The sequence below is a fragment of the Castor canadensis genome, chromosome 2, assembly GCF_047511655.1.
Source record: "Castor canadensis chromosome 2, mCasCan1.hap1v2, whole genome shotgun sequence".
Taxonomy (NCBI): domain Eukaryota; kingdom Metazoa; phylum Chordata; class Mammalia; order Rodentia; family Castoridae; genus Castor; species Castor canadensis.
The window spans coordinates 125409918-125432802 of NC_133387.1; the positions used below are offsets into that span (position 1 = coordinate 125409918).

Below are 22885 nucleotides of genomic sequence, written 5' to 3' on the forward strand. Positions count from 1 at the left end.
GACTACACTTCCCGGCATGCCTCGGGGGAGATTTCCGGCCACACCGGAAGGAAGTTGGTGAGCACGTGAGGTTTCCGAGGCAGCGGATGCAGAGGGAGCTGAAGTTTGCGGTTCCCGATTGCTGTAATGTTTCTCCAGTATTACCTCAACGAGGAGGGAGATCGGGTCTACACGCTGAAGGTAAGGCAGCGGACACGTTGTGAGGGGACGGAGCAGTGTAGACCACTGGGTTGCCGCGAGGAGCGCGTCCCACAGTGACCCGACCCTCGCGCTGCCCGGCCCGCCACCGTGCACTGAGCTGTTTTCTCTCCCTCTCGAGCAGAAGTTCGACCCCACGGGACAGCAGACCTGCTCGGCCCACCCCGCCCGGTTCTCCCCGGACGACAAGTACTCGCGGCACCGCATTACCGTCAAGAAGCGTTTCAGGGTGCTCATGACCCAGCAGCCGCGCCCCGTGCTCTGAGGGCCCCCCGATTTCACGTCAGGCCCCCCCGGGGTGAGGACCCCCCATTTCATGTTAGCACCCCGGGAATGGGGGCGCCACCCTAGCCCCTGAGAGCGCTGTCCCCAGAGGACCCCATTACTGCCTTCACCCTTTACAGGGAGCAAGTTTGAATTTTTTTGTGATTTGAATTATTGTCGGGTTATTAAATACAAGATGATTTGAAGAGCTCCATTTGTGTGTTGTTGGAGGAAAGCGTTAGTAGTTTTTGCTGAAGGAAGAAAGGCGGGGCAGGAGCACCCCGAAATAAGACGGTCGGGGAACGTCGCGGAGTGACTCGCACACGGGACCCACGCGCGCCCTGTAAGTAACACTGCACTCAAACTAGAAGAGGGCTTAAAAAATAACATGTGATAGAGTGAAGCACCCAGGAGACGAGTTACGTTTCCCCTCTTGCCATCATGTCTGTTAGTCCTTAAGTTCTGCAACTCTGAAATCCATAGTTTGGAGGTGGATCATAAGGTATCTACAGTGTTTGTGCAGTTGTGAACAGGAATGCCTTTAAACATATTTACTGTTCCTCTGGAAATACTCCCAAACTAGTTTTTTGGGGTTTTTTTTGGCCATACTGGGGCTTGAACTCAGGGCCTATACCTTGAGCCACTCCACCAGCCCTGTTTTGTGATGGGGTTTTTCGAGATAGGGTCTCAGGAACTATTTGCCTGGGTTTGATTCCAACCACGATACCCCTGATCTCTGCCTCCTGAGGAGCTAAGATTACAGGCGTGAGCCACCAGCACCCTGCTACTAGTTTTCTTCTTACATACACCTTCCCCTTTTTTTGTTGTGGTGGGGCTGGGGTTTGAACTCTTGCTAGGCAGGTGCACTACCACTTTGGCCACTCCACCACCCCATACACATACCTCAATATTCTGTCAGCCAGCTACTATGCTCGGTGCTCCACGGTTCTTAATTTAGACCACGAGGTATGAGAGATTCAAGCAGGCATCTTTGTTGTTATTCAAGCTGTAGCTGGGACTTAGAAATAGCTGGAGGCATGGCTCAAGTGTAGAGAGCACCTTCCTGGCAAGCATGAAGCCCTTAGTTCAAGCCTCAGTGCCACCAAAATGTAGAAGTTTCTTAGGACTTGAGCTTCTATCATGGGACAACTACAAATGATTGCTAACCCAATTCCTTCATACCAGTGTGTGGGTGAGGTAAAATACTCTGCATACACATTGAAGAGACGCTAGTTGTCTCTTCCTGTCATGTTAATTGACTCATTATCTCTGTCTTCTCATCCCTGCTTTGGCAGTGGACCTGAATGTGTTCGTTTAGTGCTACTGATTTTAAAATTGCTTTGTGGAAACCGTACTCTGCGTTATTGCTGAACAACCATGCCTGCATAAGTCCAGGATAGTTGCTAACTGCTGAGAAAAAAAGAAATCCAAGTTATAGGAATGGTGAAATGAGATACTTGTCTCCCACCCAGAAACTTTTCTTAGCCCATTCACTTACAGGGTTTTTAGCACTGTATGTGAGAGAATTAAGCTTATCCTACTTAGGGGATAAAAAAAAAATCAAGTTTCCTTTTTTGGGGGTTGGGGCAGTGCTGGGGCGTGAACCCAGGGCTTGTGCATGCTAGGCAACCGTTCTGAGCTACATCCCAGCCTGGAAGCCTCTTAACCACCAACGTAAGTGAGTGAATTCTGGTACCCGCTTGTAACTTGGGGGAGGGGGAATGGGATGTGAACACACCCCTGGCCTCGGTGTCCTACCACTCGAGCCATGCCCTCTCCTCTTTTTCAAGATTGAATGTTATTCTGTCTTTATCTTACAAAAAAAAAAAAAAAAAGATTACCATTGTTCTATACCACCAGCTGTGCAGAATGAAATAAAGACTAACCGGGAAAGATTTCTGATCAGAATAGAAAAGGCAAAGTGTCATGAACATACAGGGGCTTAGCGATCCCCACCTGAGACACGCTTCAGTCGCAGGAGGTAAACAGATTGGAATTAGGAGGTAAATAGTAGGTTTGTGACATAACACAAACCCTAAGAGTCCCAGCCTTTTTTTTTTTTAAAGGAGAATCGAGTAGCTGAGAAAACCCGATCCATCCGGAGATGATCTGCGTCTCTGATAAAGGGGGTTCCAGTCCTGACTCCCTGGTTCCGACCACGGCCGAGATGCTGCGTGGTCCACTGGTCAGCGAGGCGCAAGGACCCATTCACGCGTTTCATTCAAGACCTATGAAAATGTCTAACTATTAAAAACTAGGAGAGAGTTCCCGAGACTGACTGGTAGGGCAACGCTGGGCATTCAAGTCTGAAGTGACAGTCGGCTCCCTTGGTGGATTGCAGGGTGACTATGCAGTGGGCACCCTTGCTGGCCGGCGCCCTTCCTCGTCCGGCTGGCCTGGACTATCTACACCCGCCGAGCAGCTGAGGCGGCAGGCGCACCGCGCTGGTTGAGATGGGGTCTCCGATGGTTTGCCTGGGCTGGCCCCAAACCGAGGTTCTCCCTAACTCTGCCTCCCTAGCAGCTGGGATTACAGCTGCTGGCCACCGCCAGGCCGCTATAGCAAATTTTAAGAGGACGAACAAGAGAAAAAGAGCACGCAGTCGGTGTAAGTTCGAAGGTACAGTTGTTCTAGAAAAGGCCTCCGGAGAGTTACTGGGGTCCGCCCGGCATCCGGAGAGAAGCTGGCCTTTTCCTCTGCTCTTGCGGCGGGGGCGTCTGAGGCGCCTGCCGCACAAGTGCCCCACGGCAGGCCGCTGACCAGAGGCGCTTTGCGGCGACTTGGCGACTGAAGTTCCCGTCGTGCCCCGCGCCCCGGCCGCCTGCGCAGGCGCACTGCGCGCCATCCCCGCGCCGCAGCGACGGGGCGGAACTCCCGCCCCCGGGACGGCGCCGCCCTCCGGCTGCTCCCCAGGCTTCTCCAGACCGCTAAGCTCGAATGAGGAACGAGCGACGCGGACAGGGGAGGGCGACGGCGGCGCGGGAACGGCCCGCCGGGCCCAGGGCGGGGGGCGGCGAGGTCACGTAACGGCCCTCAGGAGTCGGGCCGGGGCGCGGCGACTCCGCGGCCCGAGCTGTCCTGCGCGCCGCGGCTCCCGAACAGTTAGCGGCGAGTAAACAACAGCTGCGCGCGCAGCCGCCTTCACGAGCGCCAGACCCGCACCTGCGACCCCTCGGCCTCCTCCCTCCCGGTCAGGCCGGCCTGCTGACTGGGGTCTGCGCGGGGCCGGGCGGGGACGCGCGTCTGTCCCTGAGAGCCGTCCGGGGTTAGGGACAAGCTGCGGCCGCTGCCAGAAGTGTCCCGGCGCCGCCCCCGCAGCCCTCGGGGCGGGAGCCCGCGCCGCGCGTCCCCAGCCGGTGCGGGCCGTCTCCGTTATGCGTGCGCCCCTCTCCCGCCGGACCCTCGCGACTGTCCACCCCGGGAGCGCCAGCCGGCCCTGCGGGCTGTGCACCTGCTACAACAGGTGGCCGGTGCGCTCCGCTCCAGTCGCCCGAGCAGCGCGGGCCTGCACGCACGGGCTCGGCTAGAGCAGACGCGGGACTAGTTAGTGACCACCTGGCGGGAGCCGGGCCGGAGGGGACGCCATGGCCCGGAGCCTCAGCCTCGAACCGGGGCCCAGCCAGGCGGCTCCATTCTGAAGGGCGAAGGTGCACAGGACCAGCATCCTTGTGTTTCTGTTTTGGGGTCTCAGAAAATTTTTTTCAGCTTCTCGTGGTGCACTTTGTAGGACAGTTGGCTTATATTCCAAGTAGAAGGATGGATTTTTAATCGGGGCTTTTTGTGGGATGTGAATCAAGGTAATTGAGTTTTGGTGTGCTTTTTTTTTAAAGTTTTGTATTTTTGCAATCAAAAATAGCTAGCGTAGGAGGAAGATTCTTGCAAGGTTTTCCCTTTGTCTTTGTGAAAAAGAAAAATGCATCCTCCAGAAAGCACCACCAAGATGGCTTCAGTGCGGTTCATGGTGACACCGACAAAGATTGATGACATTCCCGGTTTGTCAGACACCAGCCCGGACCTCAGCTCTCGATCCAGTTCCCGGGTGAGGTTTAGCTCCCGGGAAAGCGTGCCTGAGACAAGCCGGAGCGAGCCTGTCAGTGACATGTCTGGGGCCACCACTTCGCTGGCAACCGTCGCCCTGGACCCCGCCAGTGACCGGACGTCCAACCCCCAGGACGTTACGGAGGGTAAGTTGAGTCACTGGGTTGCCCGCACGGCAGAGGTTTCTCCATTCTGCACTAGTGTTTGGGAACCAGGGCCTCGGATGATGCTCAGGATCCTTTGCAATAATGGCAGCATAGGGCCACTGCAGTGCTAATCTGGTTTGTGGGAAGGTATTCGGCGAGAAGGGAATAAATGTTTATTTTGACTTCCTCATTTTTGTTTCCTTAGAACTGAGGTGTATTTTGGTTAAAGGAGAATGGCAAATTTAATAGTTTTTAAGCACAGACAATATTAAACCGTAAAATTTGGTAAATTGGGGCTTTAACTTTTTTTTTTTTTTTTTTTGGTGGTACTGGGGCTTGAACTCAGGGCCCACACCTTGAGCCACTCCACCAGCCCTTTTTTGTGTGATGGGTTTTTTGAGATAGAGACTGGAGTACTGCTTGCCCAGGCTGGCTTCCAACTGAGATCCTCCTGATCTCTGCCTCCTGAATGAGTAGCTAGGATTATTGGTGTGAGCCATCAGCGCCCACTGGGCTTTTTAACTCAGTCTGCTGTTAAGGCCAGTTGCGAGGAGTAGTTACTGATTATATCTTAGTAGGTTTCTCCAAAGACTTCAAATGTCATCACAAACTTTACAGAATAGCTGATTTCATTATGCCATATTTAATACATGTACACAAGGTACTTTGATCCTATTTACCACCATCACCCTGATGTCCTCTCCCTTCTTGTGGGTTCCCCCTCCAGTAGTCTTCCTTTTACATCCTGTTTGTTTTAGATCTAGATAATTATATTTCTATAGAGAGGTTCAAGGAGCTAAACTCCACTCAGGCCGATGGTGGGTAACTCTGACTTGCCATTCTGCTGAATGGAGAAGTTCCAAAGAAACTTAGGGCTTGATTCACACATAATTTCACCATAGAGCTTCAGATGAAATGTCTTGAGTATGCGTCTTTATAGTGGGGAAGTGGCACTCAAGCCACTTCTGCCTCATGTTGAGCTTCCTAAGCCAGTTTGGGTCAGCTAGCTTGGAAGGCTTCATTTGATTTAGTGGGAAAAGGGAAATGAGGTAAAACAAGGAAGGTCTTAATGATCTAGCTCCAAAGTAAAAAGGTTTGAGAACTCTACACTGGCCGTTACATTTAGTTTTATACTGTATTCTGAACCAAGGTAAACTTCCTAGGAATCAAGAATTTCCCTTAATCTCTTTGTTGGGGGGAGAGGTGTTACTGGAGTTGAGCTCAGCCTCACACTTGCTAGGCACTCCTCGCTCCTTCTGATCTCTGCACTGAGTAGCTGGGATTACACATGTGCATCACCTGCGCCCAGCTCCTTTCCATTAAAGACTTAAAAGTGATATTCTACCCGAGTCTGAAAACCAGAACCTCGGCCACTGACTTGTGAAACAGAATGACCATTTTCCGGTCTCAGGAAATAGTGTTCCTCCTAACCAAAAGGGTCCAGGAAACCAGATGATTTTAGTTCCTGAATTCTGTTTGTTTTCAGTGTCTTCAGACCAGGTAGATTTGGTTAAAATGAACAGTTCTAGAACTCATTCATCCTTGACTAATCATTTCTTCTTTTATGGAAAGATTAAAAGCTGGTCCTAGACTTACCTATTTGCAACTTCTTGACAAACCTTACAGTATGATAGATATACTGTATTAAAATTATAGTATGGAATAAAAAGTAATCTGTTACTTCCTCTTCAAATAAATTCTAAATTATAGTGTCAATTTTTATACATTATACTATACTTAAGTTGTAAAAACTTCAGGTAAAGACAATACCAGTGGTTTTTTATATTGTTGTAAGGTAATTTATAGTTGAATGTTAGACTTGTAATTTACATGTTACGGACTTGTATTTCAGTAATGTGGTAGACATGTAGAACAGGATCCTTTTCCAGGCTGCTGTAATCTTACCTTTAAAAGCAGTATAGTCTCACATCATAGGGGTAAAAATGGGGACATGTCTAGGTGAGAGCTATGTTGTTTACATAGGTAGAGAAGTTAAAGCTTGGCTTTTTGTATAGGGCATTCGTTATTGAACTGTCAGGACTCTGGTACCCAAATGAAAGGGAAAGTAACAGTCCTGACCTTCCTTAGCATTTTCCCCTATTCTTGGGAATCTAGCTTCCTAGTTTCCCAATGACCTACTTTTGCATTCTTTCTATATTTAAAAAAAAATACACAGTTATCAAGCGATTCAAGAACCTCATGTTAATCTACATTCGTCTCTGGGCTGCATTCAGTATAGAAAGCTGCTACTTCCTTTTCTGCAACTGACTGTATCCTTAAGTTCATATTGTTTGCTGTTTTGACTGGTAAAGTTCCCTGAGTTGTTGGGCCCTATCTGCATCCTTTTGTGGCTGTGACACTGGAATGATTCTCCTCTCCACGGTTCCCACGCCTCCCACCTCTCTTCCTATGGAGGAACTTCCCACTTGAAGTTTCTTTTCTTGTCATAGGCCTCTTACTCACATTACATCACACAACATGGGGTGACACATGACATTTTAAATGCTTATTTCCGTGTTATATTTTTTCTACTCTTGGCTTCTGGGTAGATAATTTGAAAGTTTCCATGGGCATTCATAATACTGTCTCGTTAGTAAAAATCAATAATTTTAGTGCTGGATATAAGACACAAGCAGTGGTATGTCTGCCTAGCAAGCCTGAAGCCCTGAATTCAAATCCCAGTACTGCCCAATAAATAAATAAGAAGAAGATGAAGAATCTTACACCACATTAGCTTATGTTTGAAGAATGCGTTTGAGAGACACAGTTGTTAAGTGGGCTCCTCCAGAAAGCGAGCTGTGGAAACAGTGTCAGAGTGGGGTTTTTTTTTTGCCTAAACAATTCAGAAAAGCATGTACAATTTTATGTTTAGAATGTATCAATTCTATAATGGGTTTTTTTTTTGTTTTGTTTTATTTTTTAACAGATAGCAAGTTAGAGCTGCTCTCTTAAATCTAGTTCTGGCCAAACTCCATTTTAATAAATGAGAAAAGTGAGGTTTCTAGATATTTGTAGACAATATGGTGAGCAGCATAGTAAAGACTGAAGTGCAGGTTTCCTTTTCCTTTTTCTTTTTTTTGGCCATGCCGGGGATCAAACTCGTGGCCTCATACATGTAAGCAAGTACTATACTTGTTTACTGTATATAAACTATATATACTATATACCTGCAGCCCCAGGCCTGCTGACATCTATGCAGTACTCATTCTTAAATTATTTTACTCCTGCCAAGACTAAAACTTTTTACATTTGCTTAATAAGCATTTCATTTAATTATTGTTAAGGTAATATTTTAAAAAGCATAACATATTTCTAACATTTTACAACTCAAATGCTTCCTGGAACTCTGATGTACCTGAAGCACTCTGGTGTGGATTGTAGGAGACATGCAGGTAAGATACACTTTCTGCCATTGGAGAGCTCTTGTGATAGTAGTGAAAATCACCACAACACTGTCCATTTTGTCACCAAACACGTACTGAGCCCTTAGGGTCAGGCCTGTGCTGGGTGTTAAGGATGCAGCGCTGAAAAAAATAATCCATTATGTGTTCTAATGGTAGTTATTATCTAATAGAGGAAGCAAATTTTATATGAATTATAATGCTGTATAAGGATAGCAGTACAAACACACAACAGTACAGCAGATGAAGATGAAGACACTAAGCCTGGAGGACTTGATGAAGGCAGGTGTGGTGACAGACGCAGACAGATTATAAAAGACACAGGTTAAAGGCTGTGGCCACAGGGCTTAGTGTTGGGGTGAACCTCTCAGAGGTGGGGCGTTCCTATATTAACCCCATCTAATGTGCAGACTTGGGAGCAGGTTTCTGAAGTGCAGTCCAGTGGGTCTAGCTGTTACCAAGTCTTTATTGAGGGATGTAGAAATGCAAGAATAATCTAGATCAGTCCTTTGCTTCCCAGCCAGGCTGTAAGGTTCTTGAGGAAAGGGACACAGAATTATTTGTACCTGGTATAATGGGCTATGGCCCACATCATTTGTACTCAGTTAAGCTGAAGAACTTCCAGACTAAAAAACAGAAATGAAACAAAAGGGAAATGTACTAGCTACAGGTAAAGGGTGTTGCACTTCATCCGCTGCATGTTGGAATCATTTAGAGAGCATTTAAAAAGCGCCTCTATCCTGAGCCTTCCCCACGGATTCTGATTTGTTTGTGTTTCATACTTTTCACCCTTTTCACCTGATTAAGATTCAGACATGAAGCCAGGGTTGACCACAGCTTAAGTACGAGTTATGCTACATACATGGGAAACACTTTCCCACCTGAGCTGGGCTTTGAAGGGTAAACAGAGGTTCACCAAGTGGTCAGAGCACAGCAGGCTTTTCCTTAAATGTCAGTCAGCAGTCCTTACAGAATATTTTTCTACACTTAAGCCATTACGTCACACGTGGAAGTCAGCCTACGCACTTGGTCTACCAGCTCTGTAACATGTTACCGTAGGCGTCATCCAATCTCATGTGAGGGTTAAAGCAGTAATGTTTGACTGAGAAACTTAAGATGGGTGGTGGCACACTATTGTAATCCTGGTACTTGGGAGGTTGAGGCAGGAGGACCACAAGATCAAGGCCAGCTTGGGCTACATAGCAAATCCCTGTCTCCAGTGGTAACTTACACTTATAATCCCAGTTACCCACGAGGCAGAGATGGTCGTGGTTGAAGACCAGCCAGAGCAAAAAATTAGCAAGACCCCATCTCAGTCAGTAAGCTGAATGTCGTGGCTCAGTTCTGGATTCCAGCTATGTTGGAGGCCAAAGCAGAAAGACTGTCATCTGAGGCCATCACAGTCAAACACTCAAGACCCTGCCTGAAAAAATAGCTAAAGCACAAAGGGTGGGGGCCATGGGAACCTGGCTCCAATGATGGAGTGCTGCTTAGCAAACATGAAGCCCTGAGTTAAGTGTGGTTTCAAAATACCAAGCATGTTTTTTTGTACTTTTCAAATAATTTCTAGATTTTTATCCTGCAAACCAAATAAGTGAATTACATCATATGCCAATCAAGTGACCACCACCTTTCTCTTAAATACATGATCTATACTGTATCACTGTCCACTACTACGCATGTTTTACTGTGGCTCTCTGTCGTGAGTCATAACACTGTATAAGGAAGTAAAATGGATAGTTTTATAAAAATACATTAATTTGGTACCTAATTAGCTTGCCTTATAATATCCTCTTGTAGATTTAGAATCACTTGTCCAAAACATTTTGATTATAAGCCTCCTCTGTTGTTAGTAATTAAACTTTATAATATATACTGCCCCTACTTGCCTAGAGAATGTCCTTCTTGATACTTTGGTCCAGTTCCAGGAACACAACAGAGCTCTCAGGAGGCCCACAGGAAGAGGGTACAGGGTAGATGGACTGTAATTAAGGAGTTGACTGATTATGTAGTCAAACTGGTACAGCTTCAAAAAATTTGTAGTATACTAGTACTGCTTTATACCACAAGAAGCAATCAGCCAAGTCCAGAAAATTGGGAATTTTATTAAACAACTAGACTTTTAAACAAATAGTGTGGGGTGAGAGTGGTGAGAGGGGAGGTACAGATGAAAGAAAGCTGTTACAGATGAAAAGAAGCATATTAGCCAAATGTAGAACAACTGGAAAAACACTTTTGAGGTAACTTGGGCCAGGTGTGGTGGTTCATGACTGTAGTCCCAGCTACTCAGAAGGCTGAGTTGAGAGGATCCATGAAGTCCAGGCGTACAAGACCAGCCTGGGCAACCTAAGGAGACAGTGTCTTAAAAAAAAAGAAAAATAGTCGCAATAATTGCAGAAATTTGAGCACACACGTGGCATTGAACAACAGGAAGAGATGTGTTAATTTTCTTAGGTGTTCATGACATAGCAGTGTAACACCCTCATCTATAGAGAGCATTGAAGTCTGTGGTGACATGAAGTGTGTCCTAACTCCTCCCGTGGGCCGCTGAGCACCCCTCCAAAGAAGCAAGGTTAGCAGATGTTTGCAGTTTGTTGTGAAAGTTACTTGGTGAAAAAGTCAGGGTATGTGAGGATTGTATTATTTATTTGTTTATTTTTTGGCTATGCTGGGGTTTGCTTGCTAGGGGAATGGTCTACCACTTGAGCCACACCCCCAGCACCAATGAAAGATTCAGGAGAATCATGAATTTGAGGCCAGCCTGGGCTGCATAGTGAAAACTTGTCTCAGAAAACGTGGGCCAGGATGTAGCTCCGTAGCCGAGCTCTTGCTTACCATGTACAAGGCTCTGAATTCAATCCCCAGCACTAATCACAAGTTTGGAAACTAATATATAGAAAGTATTTTCTTTTATAGAGCCTTTCCTAGAATACTCTAGATAGTGTTTAAAGTGTCGGTAATTGGTACAGTGCATACCATCAATTCTTACCTTTCCTTTGTGGCCTGTGCCCTGTCCTCACTGAGTATTCCCACCATGAGCCTGAGCCTGGATTTTTGTCCTCTCAGTGGCATACTGGGCACATGTTCTATCACTGAGCGTGTCCCAGCCGTGCAGTTTACTTTGTTTTGAGACAGGGTCTCAATTTGTAGCCCAGTCAGACCTCCATCCTACTGCCTCTGACACCCAAGAGTGCATTTTTCTTTTGAAGAATTTTTTAAGCTATTCTTGAGTCATGCCTGTTTCTTCTTTATAGTTAACAATATTTCAGAAACAAGCCTGTAATGTAAGTAAATTAATCTGAGAGCTATGCCAGAGCTGGAATTTTGGAGTTACTCTTAGTTATTTTTGTTTGTTTGTTTGTTTTGGTGGGACTGAGGTTTGAGCACAGGGCTTCACACTTTCAAAGCAGGTGCCCACCTCTTGAGCTACATTTCCAGCCCGTATTTTGCTCTTGTTGTTGTTGGAGTCCAAGGCCCGGGTTGGCCTTGAACCCCAATCCTCCCAATCTCAGCTTTCCGATATCGAGGATTACAGGCGTGAGCCACTACACCCAGCTGACTTAGATATCTTAAAATGTAAAGCCAAAACTCTTTTCCTTCCAAATTTACACTTTTTAAGAGTTAAAAAACAAGCTGGAGGTGTGCCTCAAGCCATAGAGTACCTTACCTGCCTTGCAAATGTGAATCCCTGAGTTCAGACCTCAATACTGTCAAAAAAAAAAATTAGAATTAAAAACAGAAGAAAGAACTGTATTTAGTTATAAGGAAATGACAAATATATTTGGAACTTCTTATGTTTAGGTTTTTTTATACTAAATTGTCATTATTAAGATTTCCTATCATTTTACTTCAGAACTAGCTGGGTTTCATTCTTCAGTTTCCTTGCTAAATTAATCAGTAGCAGCTTTTGGTTGTATTTCTATCACTGCGTTACTAATCCTGCTACATTTCTAATGGCCTTGAGAAGTCCATGCAAAAAATTCAGCTGACAGGATTCTTCTGTTTGCAGTCATAATCGTTTGGTAGATAGCTTTCATTCTTGGCAAGGCAGCACTTGAGTTCCCCATTTACCAGTCAGGTCTCTTTCACTGTGAGATAAGGCTATTTATTCATATTTCATTTTGCTAGTTTGGAAAAAAGATAATATTTCACTTTTAGAGGCTTTGAGAAATTTAATCCAATTGAAATTTACTTTTATTCTATTTTAAGATTTTCATTTACTGTATTTAAACTTTTCTAATGGCCAGAAACACTTTGCATGCATTAGGATGCATGCAAAAGATTGTGTTCAGTTGATATGTTTTTTTCTAGTTCAGCATGGTGCTACATTCCAAATAAAATACTAAGAATTGATAAGAAGCCAGGTGTCGGAGGCTCACATCTGTAATCCTAGCTACTCAAGAGGCAGAGATCAGGAGGATCACAGTTCGAAGCCAGCCCAGGCAAATAGTTCCACAAGACCCTATCTCAAAAAAACCCTTCACAACAAAAGGACTGGTGGAATGGCTTAAGGTGTAGGCCCTGAGTTTAAGCCCCAGTACTGCACACAAAAAAAAGAAAATTGATAAGAAATAGAAAAACATTGTTCCCCGATTTTCTTTCCTTTCCTGAAAAATCATAAGTTTTGACTTTTTTTCTGTTTAAAAAAGTCATTTTTTTCTGTGTTAAGATGAACTTTTTCTTATCCAGGAAAACACAAAGCAACATGTTAAGAACTAGTGCTTGTGAGCCAAGCCTATGATTCTAAAGGTAGTGTTTTGTCTTTACCCAGTGGTTAGCCCCGTTGAAACATTTATTAAGCTGTAATTCTACAGTATGAGGTTTTATGTTGTAGGACATGTTGTCTAGTATTTTACCTCACATTGGGAGCATGAGAGGAAAAATTTTAAACAAAAGATAATAAAATGACACATTCACTCAATACCTTATGTTCCATGTTTCCTTCTTTTTTTTTTTTTTTTTTTGGCAGCACTGGGGCTTAAACCCACGGCTTACACCTTGAGCCACTCCACCAGGCCTTTTTTGTGAAGGATTTCTTCCCCCTCCCCCACCCCCCCAAGATAGGGTCTCTCACACTATTTGCTTGGGCTGGTTTTGAACCTTGATCTTCCTGATCTCTGCCTCCTGAGTTTCTAGGATTACAGGCATAAGCCACTGGCACTCAGTAGTTCCATGTTTCTTAAAGGAAATGTAGCCAAAAGATGTAATTTTCTCTTTGTTTACACAAATGATGTATAAAATGTTCAGGGCACTATGGTAATGCTGAGTTCCATGGACCATTACCAATTTAGTTACATTGCTTCATTTTTCCTAAAGTTAATGAAAATTCGATTTTGACCCAAGTCTTAGTAATTAATTTTTTGATTTTTTAGTTTTTACACACAGTCTCACTGTGTAGCCCAAGCTGGCCTAGAACTTGCAGTCCTCCTGCCTCATCCTCCCAAGTGCTGAGATTACAAGTGTGCCCCACCACACTGAGGTCAGTAAAAATCTATTTTTAAATGGAATTTTGTTTTGAGGGGAGGGGGAAGCAGTGACTTAAAAAAAGCATTTGTTCTCTGAGGTAGAAGCAATTAACAGGGAAGATTTGTTTGGGGTTGTGTTTTCATTTTCTTTTCCTTACATTTTTAGAAATAGGTTGTTTTAACAATATGTTGCTTATTGCTGGACTTTTTATCTCTCTCTCTTTTTTTTTTTTTTTTTTTTTTTTTGGTATTGGGGCTTGAACTCGGGGCCTACACCTTGAACCACTCTATCAGCCTTTTTTGTTATGGGTTTTTTCGAGATAGGGTCTCTCAAACTATTTGCCCAGGCTGGTTTTGAACCATGATTCTCCTGATCCCTGCCTCCTGAGTATGGATTTATTTTCTACACACAGTTTTTATATTGACTGGAAGCTCATATTTAATCTATCATGTATTTCATAATAGAAAATGAAATGTCTTGTGTTAGCAGTGACACCTGAGTGAGGTACTGAGTAGTCTGTGGTCATAGCTGCCAGTGCTCCCTCAATGGTTGGTGATGGCTGGTTACAGTCACACCTGAGCTATTATAACATTAGACTAGAGGCAGCAGGCCTGTGTAGGAAATTGCAGTGTGGATTAAAGTGGAAGCCGAGGACTCAGAACTCAGGCATTTAGTAATACTTCCTTTACCATTTGGGTCTACAGCTAAAATGGTTGAAGTAGCTGTCACGTTATCTGCTACACTCTGGCCTCGAGTTAAGACTCACAGCATTAAGTCCTTGAAGAAGTAGCAAACACCATGATAGTGGGTTATTTGGAGATCCTTTGTTTGCTTATAGTGTGTTGTACGTCCAGTTCTGGCTTTATGTTGCCTTTACTGTAGTTAATAGGATAATAAGACTGAACTCCTGAAGGTCAGGCAGCAGAGCCTTGCTTTCCATTTCGTTCTCACTCATATTATAGGACAAGTGCATGACTCTTTCAGCCTTAGTAAACATGATATCTTCCTAATGCGGTAACTTGAAGAACTTTTTGTCTTCCTCACTCTGCAACATTACAGATCTCTTGAGAAAGTAATGTCTGTCATATATTTATTCTCTTTCAGTTTTTTGTTTTTGTTTTTGTTTTTTTGGTGGTACCAGAGTTTGTACTCAACTGGCCTCATGCTTGCAAGACAGGCACTTTGAGCCACTCCATCAGCCCTTTTTTGTGTTGAGTATTTCTAAGATAGGGTCTCTCAAACTATTTGTCTGGGCTGGCTTCAAACCACCATCCTCCCAATCTCTGCCTCCCAAGTAGCCAGGATTACAGGTGTGAGCCACCAGTGCCTGGCTGCACTTGTGCATTTGTGTTTGTGTGGCTGAGAGAATTCTGTGAACAGGTGTGTAAAATGAACTAAAGCTATCCTTGTGTGCTCGTGAAATTTAGTCTCTTCTACTCTTCTATTTTATCCTCGTCCAGTTTTTTAAATAACATATACTGGTACCTTTAGTCAAATTTTAATTTCACTTTTTATTTATTTATTTATTGGTAGCACTAGAGTTTGAACTCAGGGCTTTGAGCTTGCTAGGCAAGCACTCTTAGCATTTGAGCCACTTTGCTATCCCTTTTTTGTGTTGGATATTTTCAAGATAGGGTCTAGCAAACTATTTGCTGGAGCTGGCTTTGAACCATGATCCTCATGATCTTTGCCTCCTGAGTAGATAGAATTACAGGCATGAGCCACCTATACCCGGCTCATTTTTTATTTTGAAAATGAGTGCCATTACACTTTAAATATACTACAAGCATTTTTTTTTTTCTCAGCTCAGCTGAAGAGAGAACACACATCTTAAGGTACCTACAAGCTGCTCTCCTGAATGAACAGAATGACATCTGTCACGATTCAAAAATGCAGCACACATGTGGCTTTTTAATTCCAGGGGCTTTGCTTACTGTTTACAGAAGTTTCCCTGCATGGTGGATCCATTTTTAGCATGAATGGTTACTAGATAATATTTAAGAACCATTTCAGCAATAAGATCGTATGATTCTAAATTATTTATTCAATTGTATGACACAGTAAAAATACCATTTTTTAAAAACTAAATACTGTAGGCATGAAACCACTAACTGGTTATGATTGGTTCCAAAAACCAAAAAAAAAAATATGTATGATTTGCTCTAAAAATGTGTGATGTTTTTCATGATAATAACAGTGTGTTACAGTATAAAAATCCTTATGTGGAAAATAATTTTCCACTGACTTTCCCTTAATTGTTTTAATTTTTCACTAAATCTAGCCTTTTATTTTTTAAATAATGTTCATAAAACACTGGTTATCATGATTTGTGAGCTGAGATTAAAAATAAGTAATCAGGTGGGGTAGCATGGTAAATTACAATTTCAGAATACTACCCCAAGTAGTCCATTCTGGCATGTTAATTCTTTAAAGATATAATGTAGTAGCAAAGTGTTATTCTGAATCTAACTAGTAAAACAAATATATGTAATATTTGGCCTAACGTATACAACACTGTGGGAGCAGTGCCATTCTAAATGCCCTTTTGCCTTGGCCCATCCTTGGTATCTTACTATTTTTAAGTACCATACATTTTTTTAAATGTGGCAGTGTAAATATTTCAAACCTGCATTATGACTTTCACAGCACTCAAGACTCTATCAAAGTACAAGAAGAACATTTCACAACTCCTGACTTTCATGTGAAATGGACTTTGATCCTGAAGTGACTTTCCTATGCTGGAGTGCTTTAGACTTCAGTGAATTTCATTGCCTTTGTGTTTCTTACATATTATTATGAAACTTTTCAAATGTACAGAAAATTTGAAATAATTGTATAGTTAACGTTCATTAACCTGCACTCCTATCTGCTACAGTTAGCATTTTGCTGTGTTTTGTCACTATTTATGCCTCCATTAATCTGTTTTTGAAGCATTTCTGAGTAAGTTGCAGACATGAGCATATTTTACCCTCCACTCAGTATGCGTGTGATTAAGGTTACTTGTAACTTACAGTGTGTACTGGTTTTGAGACTCATCTGTGGTGCTGGATATAGCAGTGGTTAGTTCTGTTTATTATTGAATAACAGTCCATTGTCTGAATGTTCTTTAGGTTGTTTATCCTATCCATAAATACCTGGGCTGTTTCCTGTTGGGGCTGTTATGAATAAATCAGCTTTATGTATATACTTGTTTGAATTTTCTTTTGTAGACTTATGCTTTTATTTCTCTTCATTAGAAAATACAGAGAAGAATTGCTGGGCAGGGTAGGTGCATGTTTTAGATTTATAAAAATTGCCAGAACTTTTACAAGGTGGTCATGCCATCTTACACTTCCACTGATGTCTGCTCTACATTTTTTGCAAGTCTTTTAAGTTGTGGTTTTAATTGGTACTTTCCTGATGGCCAGTCATGTGGAGCACTTTCTCAAGTACTTGTTAGTTATCATAGATCGTTTCCCATTTTGTATCCAGTAGTATTCTTACTGTTGAGTTTTAGGGGGGTTTTATATATTCTACATGTAAGGACTGGTCAAGTATGTTTTTTGGATATTTTTCTCCCAATCTCTGACTTGCCCATTCATTTTCATAATTGTGTCAGTTTGTTGTATTTTTCCAACATATGACAATTTTCAAACATACAGAAAGCTTATAGTGAATATTTGTACACCAACTACCTAGAATCTGTCATTAACAGTTTGTTAGACTTTTCATATATCCATGTATCCTATTTTAATGTATTTCAAGGTAAATTGTAGACATCAGTTTACTTTCCCTAAAATACTTTTAAATATGTATTATTAATTAGAATTTAGACTCTGTTTGCAGCTCCTTTTTCTTTTGAGGTAAACTTACAGAATGACAAGCAGAAATTCCAAGTGAACACTGACTTGAGTTTGACAAATGCATGCCTATATGGACACTAAACCCTATCAAGAGGTACCCTATTACCATCTTTCCAGGAAGTGCTCTCCTGCCTGGCCCCAGTTAATCCCCACCTCCATTCCCCCAGAAGCAACCACTGTCCTCATTTTTTTTATTTATTTATTTTTTGCACCGTAGATTAGTTTGGTTACAGCTTCTTTCAGATAACATAAAATTTTTGACATCCATATTTTGTGTATCAATAGTTCATTCCTGAACTATTGCTGAACAGGAACTCTTTGTTCACACTTTGTCCATCCATTCTTTTGTGGACATACACCTAGAATGTTTCCAGTTTGGGGATGTTATGAATATGCTGATAAGAATGTTTTTGTACAAGTCCTTCTGTGGGAATGTTTTCATTTTTAGGATTACATACTTAGGCGTGGGATTGCTGGGTTATAGGAAAGTGCCAGACCCTTTTCCAGTAGTAGCACCAATTTCACAACTCCAATAACAATGTACAAAAGTTCCTTTTGTTCCACATTTGGGGTTAATTTGGTGTTGTCAGCCTTTCTAATTTTTATCATCTTGGTGGGGGCATAGTGGCATTTTATTTTGAGTGTATTGTACTTACAAGTATTTCTTATATTTCATATTCTTTATCTAATTACTCCCCATACTCATCTTGCATATAGCTTGGTTTTTTCTGTATTACTTTAATTTGGCCTTCAATTTCTTATGTCCTTGCACTTTTATCTGCAGTTCACCGTAGGAGAGAACTGTTATAAAATTGCTGACCACAGTGGTATCACATTGGTAAATAAGTTACTCCTAACATAGATTAACAGGAATTTTTCACATTTCTAGTTGTTTAGGTTGATGAGTCTTTAGAGGGAAAAGGTAACCGAATAACATTTGTATATAGGCTTATGCAAGCAAGCTATACACAGATTTATAAACACAGAAGTCATTGTTTCTGTCCATCAACCACAATAAATAATCCACAGTTCAACTCTCTATAAAGTGTATTTATAAATTTATTTATAAAATAAATGTGGAAGGCAAGATCCAACTGAAAATATCTAGTGGTGCTAAAGTATTAATAAACTTTGGACCCTCAATATAATATTGAAATCTTTGACAGCTTGTTCATTTAAGTTTCTTCGAATAAACTAGTAGTACTTAGTAGCTGTGTGACTTACAAATATGAACAAATCACCAAGGGCTGTATCCACTCCTTAGTTTATTTCAAAGACAGAAACAGTGACAAAGACTTCTCAGATGATAAACTCTTTCCTATACAGTAGTAATTCTCAAAACCTTGGTTGCACAATAGAACCATCTGAAAGCGCTTTCAAGTCTTGTGGTCTTGGCTCTATTCGAAAGCAATTAAATCAGAATAACTGAGAGGGGACCCACGGGTAAGTCGTTTTAAAAGCTCCCCAGGTGATTCCAATGTGCAGTCAAGACTACAAACCACTGCTACTAGGAACATCTGAAATAAAATTAGGGAAGAGTGGCTTTCTTTTAAACATAGTCTATGGTGCCTACCACAAGGGCATTAGAAGTTTTATTAGCTTCAACCATTCACAGGCTCTGAGACTTCGGGCCAAGGTCCTTAGCTGAGTGTTTCTGTAATTAACTAAATGGATTGAGATGTAAAATGCAGTGCTGTGATGTGGAACACAAAGTTGGTCTTTGACAGCTGTTGCATTCCTCCTCTTAGAAGTGGGATCTCTGAGTGAGGATTACAAACCATCATTCTTTGTTGAATACAGTTAGCACGGCCTTACTTGCCAGGTGGAAGACACTCCTAACAAGGAAGCCAATGTGGAAATTAACACAAGCCTTAATTTACTCATCTTCCTGGCAGAGTACAGAGTATATCAAGAGTTAAATATGTTATTTAAGTGTGTGCTGAAGGAACTATATACCTCTTAAGGGATTTCCTTAGGTTTTTTTCCCCTTTAAACATGAAATTTAAGCTTCTTGTACAACACAAAAAGTTCTAAACACCTCCCTTTAAAAGTCTGCTCTTTTAAACAAACTTGAACTTTTAAGAAAGTTAATTTTACTTCTCCGATGTCATTGAAGAGTGTCCAGAACTGGTCTTGTACAAAGTACATAAATGTCATTAAATATTTGCTAAATGCTTCTCCCTGAAGGATAAGAAAAAACCTCCATAATGATTTATGTAACATTTTTTTCAGCAGTCTGACACATAGCCTATCTTTTGTTTTCTCTAAGGAGGGTAGCTTGCATACTGAACTGTTCCCTGAGCTTTCTGGAGTGAAGAGGGAGGGCAGAGGTTGAGATGATGGTGTGCACTTGGAGATGGCCAGGGTTTAAGCACATGATGGAGTCTATGCAGCTCCCGCCTTGGCAGCTGTGGAAAACAGCCTGGACAGTTGTTAGAGTTGTTGAGGTTCACAACCACAAGCAGGGGCGGGTGCCTAATCCCTCCAGCCAGCGATAAACACTGGAAGGCGTGTCTTCAAGGCCTGCTCTGGGCTGTAGGTCACGTGGCCCCATTACTTCCCGGTTCCCAGCCTCTGCTCGGCAGGCAGGCAGTGGTCTGAGCTGAAGGGCAGACATCCTCAGGTAGGCAGGGAGAAGACAAGGAGGAAATCTGAACTGCTACTATGCCACACTTCACCGTGACCAAGGTGGAAGACCCAGAGGAGGGGGCGGTACCTTCGGTCCCCCAAGAGCCCAGTGCAACAGCAGTCAGAGCTAGGATTCAGGATTCGGATGAACCAGGTGAGTCTTCAGCCTGGGAGCTTGGGACCCTGTGGAGCAGTGTGGGAGAAAGGGACTAAGACCAGAGTTGAGACTGCCTCCTTACGAAGTGCTTTCAGTAGTTTGTCTTACTCCCTTGTAGATCTGATACCTGCTCTTTCTCTTTTCACGCCCTGGTTTGTTTTCCCCCCACAAAGAGTTCTGTGTTCATTGCCAACAGGTGAAATTGAATCAGTGGCAGTGTAAGAAGAGTTTTCAAGCAAGAGAGGCACAATAAAAATCAATTCATGCAGAACTTACACCATGCACTTTTTGCTCACAATTTAGATTATTTGTAGAAAAGATTCCAAAGCCAAGTACCAAGTGACATTTAAACTTAGCAGTTTATGTAGTATGATGTAAAGAGGGGATCGTGATTCAGTAGTTTTGTACTGTGGACTTTGCATGTGTGACTTCACAGCTTGTTCAGAATTTTGCCTCAGTTTACCAGCTACTCAGTAATTCAGTACTAAATAGTCTTAAGAATTCTCTAATGAAGAACAAAAGTCACTGTGGTGACTAGCATATCATCAGGTTTAATAAAATTATTTGATGAGTGTGCTTCTCACCATTTTCTCTAAATGGTAACAGTTACATTTTCTAGGGGAACTGTGGTTCTGAATTTTTAAGCATGCAATGAAAATCTTAGTTAGTATTCAGGTATTAAATATGGTCATAGTTTTGTTTTTAAAAATATGAAAATTGTCATCAACGTCTCTAGTCTACGACTAACACTTAAGGGAAACTCAAAATTCCTCTTCATCCCATGATCTCCTGATTCTAGTGTTTCTGTATAGCAGGTAATGCTGTAACTCTTCCTCTCTGCATACAGCTGTTAATAGCTATGGTTTTTACCAGGCTTTAGAGACCCTTTAAGAACTTCAGCTTATTTGAGATATAGACTATTAAGAAAAATGTTCCTTTATTTTTTTTCCTTCAGAGAATTTATTAGGGGATGATAAGAAAAAAGGTTTTATGTAACTCTTTGTCCACTACATTTTTTTTTTTCTCATTTTGCTAAACAGTCAGGGTGATAAGAAGCTGAAAGCAAGTTTAACCTACTTTGAACTTGAACCTGATTCTGTATGACTTCAGCTCAAAGGAGTTAGATTCTCTGTCAGGCCTCTTTGTGCTTGAAGCTGACCTTTCTTAGTTTCCTAGATTGTAATCCCATTAGTCTGGTCTCTACTTCATTTATTTTACAAAATGCAAGCAAAGTCCAGCCATACCTCATCTCTCTTCTCTTTTTGACATTTCCTTTCTCTACCACCTCTCATATTATTTCTTCTTTACTAGTCCCTTTATGTCTAGAGAAAATTGCTTTCTCCAGGTTAGAACACACCACAGTCAAATATTTATCTATTAGCAACCACCTAGAAAAGTCATAAAAATGTTGTTAGAACCCAACTTTATAATGTGACATTAGGCTTCACTTATTTTCTTCCACAATAATTGCTTTGAACAAGGAAGAAGTGGCAGATACAATGTAATTTGAATTTAATAAGGCTTTTTTATTTGGTGTTTTCCATAAGGGCCCAGAAAGTAACCACTTGTATAAGGTGTTTGGCAGTGAACAACCTACATATCTACCTACCTTTGTTATAGGATTAAGTTAAAGAGGGGGGAAGGAGGAAAATGTATATAGGAAAAATCTGAAAGTTTTTTAGCCTAGAAATAAGATGCTCTTGGTAGATAACTTATTTATTTTTGTGGTGCTGGAGTTTGAACTCATGGCCTACACCTTGAGCCTACATCTTGTGATGGAATTTTTCAAGATAGGGTCTCTTGAACTATTAGCCCAGGCTGACTTTGAACCGAAATCCTCCTAATCTCTGCTTCCTGAGTAGCTAGGATTACAGGCATGAGCCACCGGCACCTGGCTGGTAGATTCTTTTTTATTTTCTCCTTGGAGTGTTTGCTTAAAATGCAATGAGTTTTAGCCCTTTGTTCTCCTGAGTTAGAAAAAAATAATGGAACCCACTATTTTATACAGTTAACATACACTAATAAAAAATCCTGACTTGTGTGTGGTTTTGTTGCAGCACTTCTAACACGAGCCAGTTATGTAACTGGTAGCTTTTTTTTTTTTTTCCTCTGTTTTTCCCTTTATATCTGTGTGGGGAGAAAAATATGTAGGGTCCTATAAATTTAGTATATTTAGAAAGCACATCCTTTAAAATGTGTTTTTAGAAGATATTTATTTGAACTAGGAAACTAAGTAACTTGAAATAAACACAACTTAAAATAAACACAAACTAAGAATATAGAGATAACCTAATTTATAATGACATTAATTCTTGCCATGTTAAAGAATAGAATGTAAGTAGAGTAGAAAGGACCCTGCTCAATTTTGGCTTCAAAGGGAAAAGCAGAAAGTCTGATTTCAAGGCATCTTTCTTGTCTTCTTCTCCATTCTGCATACTCAGCAACTGTCCAGTGAGCAGCACTGACCTGCAGTTTGCTGTCATCTGTGACTTGTTACTCCCCCAGCACCCATTACAGGCTCCTCGTGGATAGAGACCTGCCAGTCTTTTGTATCTCCAGGTCCTGCACAGCACAGTGAGCGACTCAGTGAAGAGATCCGCTCTCTGCCTTTTCTGTTCCCCAAACAGCATGCCAGCTGTTGTACTTTTTCCTAAGGCTACAAAGGTATGTTTCAAGTTCCCCACCAAAGGCAGCAAAATGGCTTAGGAGTCAGAGATCTGGCTTTGAATCCCTGTCCTACTAATT

The 22885-nt window shown here is 42.1% G+C and overlaps 2 protein-coding genes across 6 annotated transcripts in view; both read left to right on the forward strand.

The window, feature by feature from the left end:
* The first annotated feature begins 41 nt into the window (after nucleotides 1-41).
* Nucleotides 42-670, forward strand: Nop10 (NOP10 ribonucleoprotein). Its single transcript, XM_020168265.2, has 2 exons — nucleotides 42-180; nucleotides 323-670. Exons 1-2 carry the CDS (start codon nucleotides 127-129, stop codon nucleotides 461-463), a joined length of 195 nt encoding a protein of 64 aa, XP_020023854.1. The 5' UTR covers nucleotides 42-126; the 3' UTR covers nucleotides 464-670.
* Nucleotides 671-3369: 2699 nt separating this feature from the next.
* Nucleotides 3370-22885, forward strand: part of Slc12a6 (solute carrier family 12 member 6) — an 80356-nt gene continuing 60840 nt past the window's right edge. For 2 of the 5 annotated variants that reach the window (XM_074065571.1, XM_074065572.1), the window contains exon 1: nucleotides 3371-4646. In XM_074065571.1, the coding sequence (XP_073921672.1) occupies nucleotides 4376-4646 (271 nt within the window). In that variant the 5' untranslated portion in view covers nucleotides 3371-4375. Of the gene's footprint in view, nucleotides 4647-17270; nucleotides 20138-22885 lie in introns of those variants that run through there. The other 3 variants (XM_074065570.1, XM_074065573.1, XM_074065574.1) reach the window with 3 other exon arrangements.